This window comes from Ochotona curzoniae, unplaced genomic scaffold (assembly GCF_017591425.1).
Source record: "Ochotona curzoniae isolate NIBS_2020 unplaced genomic scaffold, NIBS_Ocur_1.0 contig_3622, whole genome shotgun sequence".
Lineage (NCBI taxonomy): Eukaryota > Metazoa > Chordata > Mammalia > Lagomorpha > Ochotonidae > Ochotona > Ochotona curzoniae.
The window spans coordinates 14,771,783-14,779,820 of record NW_024465926.1 but is presented as its reverse complement, the minus strand read 5'-3'; the positions used below and the strand labels follow the sequence as shown (position 1 = coordinate 14,779,820).

Below are 8,038 nucleotides of genomic sequence, written 5' to 3'. Positions count from 1 at the left end.
GGCTGGCGTCTCTGCCCCTGGCTGGCTCTGACCCCCAGACCCAATCACCTAATCTGTGAGAGCGGATAAAGTCTCCACAGTTCCCAGGGTGTTCAGGGACACAGCTCTCCACCCTGAAGTTCCTGCACCTTCCTTTGCTCTGCTACACCATGCCCCTTCTTTCACGTCCCCTCCAACTCTGTGTTCCTCTGTCCGGCCTGGGATGCCTCCCCCTTCCTTCTTGCCTTGCAAGAACTCCTCCAGGAAGCCTTCCTTGATTGGCTCCAACCCCCTGACCTGTCTGAATCAGTAGCTGGCCCCATGAGTCCCTCACCCTCCCAGAGGCCTTAGTAACATCACATTGACCTTCCACCCATTGTCTTGGGGCAGTAGAGCCCCTGCCTATCCCCAAGAGTCTTGGCATCTAGGCCGCAGCTCTGCTACTATTTGCTGGACAAATTCTCGGTCCTCCAAGACCCCTCCATCCTGCCCTATGAGTTAGCTGAGTGCCTAGTCCAGAGGAGGGGAGCTTTGGAGGAGAGGTGGGCTGGGCAGCCCCCAGCACAAGGGGCTCCTACAGGCAGTGGGTGAGCACAGCCCTTTCTTCCATGGTAGGGGCAGCCAAGACAGGGCCTACCATGGATTCAGGGATTAGTACCACATGGGGGAGGAGGGAGGCGTGCAGAAGCCCGGGCCCAGCACAGGCTCCCCTCTCTCTGTCTGCAGTAGCACGCTACAACCGCACCAGCTACTTCTACCCCACCTTCTCAGAGAGCTCGGAGCACAGCCACCTGCTCGTGTCCCCCGTGCTGGTAGCCAGCGCCGTCATCGGCGTGGTCATCATCCTCTCCTGCATCACCATCATTGTGGGCAGCATCCGCAGGGACAGGCAGGCCCGGCTGCAGCGGCACCGCCACCGCCATCATCATCACCACCACCGGCGCCGACACCGGGAGTATGAGCACGGCTACGGTGAGCTGCCCCCTCGGGGACCCTGCACCTGCATCCTGCCCAATGGTGACTGCTATCCAGGACATACCGGGAAGGTAGTGCTCAGGGAAGGCGTCTCAGAGGTCCTGGGGCATCGGGAAGAGTTCCCAGATGCCCACCAAAATGAATGTCCTCCATACCCTAGGAGCCCCCACCCCCCAACCCCTGTGCCTGCCGAAAGGGGAGGGACCTCAGAGGGAAGCTAAAGGCTGAGGAAGAGTGAATGTCACTGCTCTCCAGCCCCTACCACTGCTGGCCCAGCCTGGACCAATAACTAGTTCAGTTGGTGCCTGGAGGGAAAGATGGATGGAGAGGAGGGAGGGAGGGATTAGTGGAGAGAAGGATGGAGGAATAGAGGGAGGAATAAATGGAGGGATGGAGAGAAGGATAGAGGGAAGGTGGAGGGAAGAGGGATGGAGAGAGGGATGGAGATAGTCGGGAGAATGGAAGGAGGGAAGGATGGGGGAGGAGGATCCATGGAAAGAGGGATGGATGGGCGAGTGGGTTAGTGAAAGCTTGGTGCCTGTCCCTGGTGCCAAATCAGAATGATGACAAGCTTTGGGGGTGCAGGAGGGAGAACACAGACTCTGCCCACTGATGAGAGGGCAGCAGACAGGCTTCTGAATCTTAAGGATACTGTTGCACTAGGTGAGAGGGCTTATAAGGAGCCACAAAGAAGGGCCCACGCCTGAACCTGGGACGAGGAGCGGAGGGCAGGGGCTGCTGGAGTTCTCAAGCTGAGAGCGGTGAGAGGCCAGCCTGGGCTGTGGGGCACAGAAGTGGTATGTGGGCAGCCCCTCCTTAGCTGGGGATGCCTAAGGGCCAGGCCTGAGTCTGGGCTCTGACTCTGTGCAGCCCTGTGCCCTGTGGGGGAGGGGAGTTGGCATGAGGACACCTAGGTACGGTGCCCCCCTCAGCACTCCATCTGCTCCCAGCTGTGGCCTTGGCTCCTTCCTGGGCCTCAGCAGGGAGCCTGGAGGCACTGCAGTCCTCACCCCTCCCCCAACCTTGGGCAGTAGAAGATGCAGGGCAGTGCGGGGATGCAGGGCAGTGCGGGAATGCAGAGCACCAGAAACTGGGGCCTCTGGGGATGGGGAGCCCTGCCTCCTCCCAGACTCCCTGCCCTGGCTCCTGGGTTCCCGTCCACCCCTCCAGCTGGGCCTCCTCAGACTTCAGGAAACTCCTCTGCCTTGTGCACGCGGAGCCCCAGCCTTGTACCAAGCCCCCTCACTGTACCCATTCTGCTCTGGCTCCTCCACCGGCCAGCTGTAGCCTGCAGCCCCCTGAACATCACCCTGTGTGCACCCACGGCAGGGGGCGTTCCCCACTCGGGAGGGTCATCGCAGTCTCATCGCCCACTTCTCACTGTTCAACCTCAGGAGGGCTGCCCAACCTCTCTGAGCCTCAACCTCAAAGCAGAGACTTACCACAGGGAGCCACCACGAAGGCCAGAGCAGCCCAGTACCCTGCTGAGGAGGCTACCCCCACCCCCATATATTAACAGAAAGCCTGTTCCTGGCTGCTTCTCCAGACCCAGCATGTCCCCTGCCTGCCTGGCACCCCCCAAACCTTCACAGGCTGCTCCAGTGTCTGGACCAAAAAGCTTCTGTGGTCAGCCCTCTGCAGCCAGTGGCTTCCTGGTGACTTCAGGACTGAGCCAGCCCCAGGGCAGGGAGAGGGCTGCAGTCCTGGCAGTTTTGTATTCAGATTTTTCTCTTTGCTGTTGAAGCAGGCATGAGAAGCAGAGACTGTGGAAGGCAGAAACCATCTCTAGCGTTACACAGGCTGCATGCATTCCGGCTTCTGCATTTGCGACCCTGAGCCTCAGTTTTCCTGCCTGGGGTACAGGGTGGGCAACCCTGCCCCTGCAGCTCCCACAGTTCCCCCGCTGAGCCTGGGCGGTGGAGTTCAGAAAATCAGGAGCCAAGACCCCCAGCTGCCTTCAGCCCTTACTTACTGTGTTCTCCAGCAAGGCTCTCAGCCTCTCTGAACGCCAGCAGAGCACAGTGCTCCAGCAGTTTCCTAGGTCTAAGAAAATAAGATTCTAGGGCCAGGCACGTTGGACCTGCACACTAGCTGCCCTTCTTAGCTGCAGGACTGCTCAGAGTCTGTGATGCAGAGAATGCAGTGGGCAGGGGGGGTCACCATGCCCACCTCAGTTGTGTGTGCTTGGAGTAGGGGGTTGGAGGAGGTACCTGTTCCTGGAGACCAGACACCCTGCAGGCCTTAGTTCCCCCCACCCCACCATTCTTTTCCCTCACTTTATGCCCCAGGCCAATGCCGCAGCTCACAGCGCCCCCTGCAGGCCATACTCTTTTCTGCTCTCCCTCCATGGCTCAAACTGGTCCCTGCCTTCCCTCCTGCCCATCTCCCCGTTGGCTGAACTCGAGACAGCTCTGAAAGCCCCTCCCTTGGGGACCCCTCCCTGACCTTCCGCTTGTCAGCCTATGTGCACCCACAGCTCTAGTACAAGCTTTAAGCTTGGTTCACTGCTCAGAACAGACCTGTCCCTGGGCAGCCTCCCACCCGCTTGTCCCCGCCCTGCCCCAGTCAGGACAGCTCTCCCGGCTTCCTCTGGGACTTGTGCCCAACTCACTTCCTGGGACTGTCTGTGAGGGAAGGTGGGCCGCTGTGCTCGGGGCCCCTGGAGATCTCAGGTGGACCCGTGGGGACCGTCCATCAGCTGCAGCCTAAGGTCCAAGCTGAGGGTGTCTCTCCCGCAGTGTCAGAAGAGCACGCATACAGCCGTTCAAGCCGCAGGATGCGTTACGCCTGCAGCCCCGTCGAAGACTGGCCCCTACCCTTGGACGTCAGCTCTGATGGGGACGTGGATGCCACAGTGCTCAGGGAGCTGTACCCAGATTCCCCGCCGGGGTAAGGAGGTGTGACAGGGAGGGGTACGGGAGGAAAGGGTTCTGGACAGACACCCCTCCCCACACTTGCTCAGTGGGTGTGCTGTCCCTGCTCACCCTCCCCTGGAACCAGCTGGTCCCATCACGATAAGGTAAGGCTCAGCAGATGGGGAACAAAGAGAGGACGAGCTCAGAGGCTAGCACCTGGAGATTCCTTCTTGCACAATCTTAAGTGAATTCCATAGTGTCACCATGCCTATGGCTGCCCCAGTCACAGCAGCAGCTGCCACATCAAAGGGCGAGAACAACAGCGTGGAACATGCAGTTACATGCTCAGCTCTAAAACACATGGGGGCTCCTCCCCGCAACATCATTCCCGGCTCAAGACTGAAGGAGATAAGGTACCCGTCTGGGCTGGAGAGGGAGCAGCGAGAGCAGGCTAGCATGGGAAACTGGCCTTCATCAATGACTGGCCGCTGGAATGGAGCTGGGCCTTGGGGCTGTGGAGGAGGTGACTAGAGGCGGGGGAGGGGGAGCACAAGCAAAGGCCCAACAGTGGGGGAGCAAACCACAGTGCAACTGTGCTGCTCTAAGCTGGCTCCACCTCTCCTCTCATTCTTTCTGGCTTCCGGGGAATTTAGCCCTGATCCCGGCTACACCACTGCCCCTCTCAGGGTCTCTGCTGCTTTGTCTGTGAACCAGGTATGAGCAACTCTTCTGTGCTGGGCTGTCCAGGGCAGGAAAAAGACACTGTGGGTATCTGGGGACATGATGCCACCCCTGGCCCTGGAGCACAGTGCTTCCAGCCATTTGGTGGGGCAAGAGTGGGGAATTAGACCCTAGACACCAAAACCTGGGCCCAACGAGGATGCCCCCACCCAGTGTGGACTGACCACGTGAGCAGCTGCTGCTCTGCATCCATGCGCATGTGGAATGAGTCTGGAGACCCTGGGGCAGAGTTCTCCTTGAGCCGGGCCCAAGTTGGGTCTGGCAAGGCTCAACACTCTGTCCCAGGATGTCTGGGCTCAGGGCCTGGCCAGGCTAGGCAGGAAAAGGCAGGTCAGACACACTTGACCACCAAGCCTCACAGGTGACAGGAGTGTGGGGGAGCCCAGGGCATCATGGTCTCAGCTGCAGCCACTGAAACAGACATTGGCTAGTGGGTCAGGAGTCATGGTTATGGTATGGTCATGGTCATGTCCTCCAGCCCTCGGGAGACACCACCTCACCCAGGGCCTGGCTTACACAGGGCCCTGAAGGAGCTCCTTCTCTTGTAGCTACGAAGAGTGTGTGGGGCCAGGGGCCACAGAGCTGTACGTCCCCACAGATGCACCACCGCCCTACTCGCTGACTGGCTCCTGCCCCACATTGGACAGCGCCGTGGATGCCAGCAGTGGCCAAGATCCCAGCCAATCCCAGCAGGTGCACAGGCCTGAGGAGCTGAGTGGTCTCCATACCACCTCCATGGACATGCTGCCTCCATACGAGGCTGTGTGTGGAGCTGGTCCTCCGTCCGGTCTGCTGCCGCTGCCGGGCCCAGGACCAGGGCCAAGAAGTTCTCAGAGCTCACCCGACCCCAGCCAGGGCTCAGAGAGGACTGTGTGAGCGACTCAGCTGACCAGCTCCTGCTGGTCCCTCTGGGCTGAGCCATACCCTGCAGGCATACACACACACAAATATACAATGCACCCACCCAGGTACAGACACTGACACACCCCATGTGCACACAATCCAGACATGCAAGTCTCGTGTGCAGACAAACCTACCTGCACAGGTATCCTTCGCCCAGGTTAGGAGTGCCTCTGTGAATGGCACTGGGGGAAAGAGGGAGCCAAGTTGGAAAGGGCCTTTTTTGGCCATCTCCCCAGGCCTGTTTGCCCCTGCCCTGCCCAGCAGACTGTGCCAATATTCTGATTCCACCTCTGGAAACTTCTTGGCCAACCCAGGCCAGCCCCTGACACCAGGATCCAGAGGAGATCAGGCTGCGTGTTGTGCCTGTCTCTCACCTCCAGGGCAGAAGAACCACAACACCACCACCCTGCTACTTATGAGGCTGAGGGGCCTGGAGACCCTCGCAGCTCACTGAGCCCCCACTGACACAGGCCCCTCCATCTGGTGCTGTTAGTGGAGCTCTTGGCTCCCAGCTGTGTAGGGCCCTGCATGAGTTGGTGGTGGGTGTGGAAGGATGGGGCTATTTTCCCACCAGGATGCTGACCCCTGCCTGACACTGAGGTCTCCAGAACAGATGAGGCCATGGCCCTGCCCCAGGGGGTCCCATTTACAACGCTGCCAGGTCGCTGCTCCAAGGCAGAGATGTGGCTCCCCTCACCCAGCACGTGCCCGCTTAGCCACTGTGGCCTGACCTCAAAGAGCTGGTGCTTTTTCCCTGGCTGGCAGCAGGTGGCTGGGGACTGGGAGTCCCCCACTTTTGGCCTTGGCCTTCCGCAGTTCCTGCAGAGAGTGACCTGGGCCCCCTAAAGGTCGCTGTGCCACCTCAGAAGCAGTTGCAGTTGATGGTGGCTGCAACAGGGTATGCCAACAGGTCACCTCCTAGGAAGCCCGGCGACTTCCATCCGAAGCCACGTGGGCAACAGGTGGTTCCTAAAGAAGACTCAGCCAGCCAAGGGGCCCAGTTGCTCTGCCACCCCCACTTCTTGTCACCTACCCTCTGCTCATCCTCTTCCCCACACCTCAACTTCTCTAGTGAAGGGCTAAGACACTTCTGTAAATCCCTTTCCAAAGCAGAGGGGCAGCAAAGGTGGCAGCCCTGAACTTGACTTTCAGTCCAGAGCTTGAGTTCCAGTGCAGAATGGAAAGGAACTCACCCACTGGCCCCCGGAGCCCCTGACTCCACCTGAGGGCTGGGAGGGACCTTGTTTACAAGTTCCGTGCACCTGTGCGGTGTGCTGTTTCCTAGGCAGAAGTGCCTGCCTGCTGTGCTTAACGCCTTTAACATGCGCCCCAGGGACGAGGCAGCTCTGAAGACGCATCTGCAACTGCTGAGCGTGCTGGAGGAGAGGGCAGGGGACGGGAGAGAAAGATAAAGATCCCTGCCTCCTCCTCAGTGGGCACCAGAGACAGAGCCAAACTGCTTCTCTTGCTGCTGGCTGAGGCGCTGAATAAGCAACAATGTATCTTTTCTGTGTTCAAAATAAATATATCCTATCAATAAAACATACCCAGGAGTAACACTTTAAACACCAGCCCTGGAATTCATGCAGATCTGAAACTTCACAGTAACCAGCTGAAAATATGTCCCCAGCTAGCCGCCTGCCACCCTTTTCTTCTGGAGCCTTGTCACTGTTCTGGTGACCTGTAGGAGTTCTTTGCTTGCCTAACCTCACCCAGACATGGTTCCCATCCCTATGGCTTGGCTGGTGTGAAAGTCCCTGCTTAGGGCCACCGATGCAGGGAGCATCAGAGACTGCACACTGCCCTCTAATGGCACAGGCTTTTAGCACAATAGCATTGGCTGCTGGGAAAGGGGATAGGGGAGCATCGTAATGAGATCAAAATGATACCCCTTCTGCACAAATTCTTTTCCATTCTGTGCCCTCTGTAAGGTACTGGCTTTGAAGGTAAATCTTGTGGCAGACACAGCCCAGTTCCCTTCCTCTGCTAGCTCCCCTCCCACTAGGAGCCCACCAGCATCATCTGGGACGCCCCCCTCCCCGACCGCAAGTGTCCTAACATGGGTGTGATCCTGATGGAGGGTTCAGCCACGTTGAGGATACCCAGAGATAGGGCCCACAGCTCCTTCCAGGGCTCCCAGCCAGTTCCAGTCCCAGCTGGAGGTGCTGTCAGCCCACACTGCCACCTGCTGGCTCCCTGCTGCCACTGCTCCTAGTAAACAATCCCTGAGCCTATACAGACATTTGTCACATTGACTCTGGGCTTGTCTTCCATTTGAGGGGTTCAACCCATCCACGAGTCTCATGTCCAGGACTAAACCTGCCCCCATCCAGCATCTCTCTTTCTGCCCCAACTTCCTCCCTCCCTCTGGAAACAGCCTTGGGCCCATGCCCTCCTCTAGATCTAAAAGAATCATCCTCTTGCTCTGCCAAACACCCCGCCCCCCGCCGCCGTGGCTCAAGCACCAGCTCTGTGCTCTGGGACCCCCCCACCCCATCCCAGCACTAAGGCAGCAAGCTGCATCCCAACCTGGTGCCACACTGACTCCCAGCTCCCACAACAAACAGCCAGTATCAGGGCCTTGC

The 8,038-nt window shown here is 58.9% G+C and overlaps 1 protein-coding gene across 2 annotated transcripts; it reads left to right on the top strand.

Moving 5' to 3' along the window:
• Positions 1-507: 507 nt before the first annotated feature.
• BEAN1 (brain expressed associated with NEDD4 1) lies at positions 508-6,995 on the top strand. Of its 2 annotated transcripts, none has more exons than XM_040982601.1 (3): positions 508-951; positions 3,702-3,843; positions 5,099-6,995. In XM_040982601.1, the coding sequence occupies exons 1-3, from the start codon at positions 588-590 to the stop codon at positions 5,424-5,426; spliced, it is 834 nt and encodes a 277-aa protein (XP_040838535.1). In that variant the 5' UTR covers positions 508-587; the 3' UTR covers positions 5,427-6,995. The 2 variants fall into 2 exon arrangements, with proteins under 2 accessions (XP_040838535.1, XP_040838534.1); XM_040982600.1 differs by having other exon boundaries at positions 3,693-3,843.
• Positions 6,996-8,038: the final 1,043 nt, after the last annotated feature.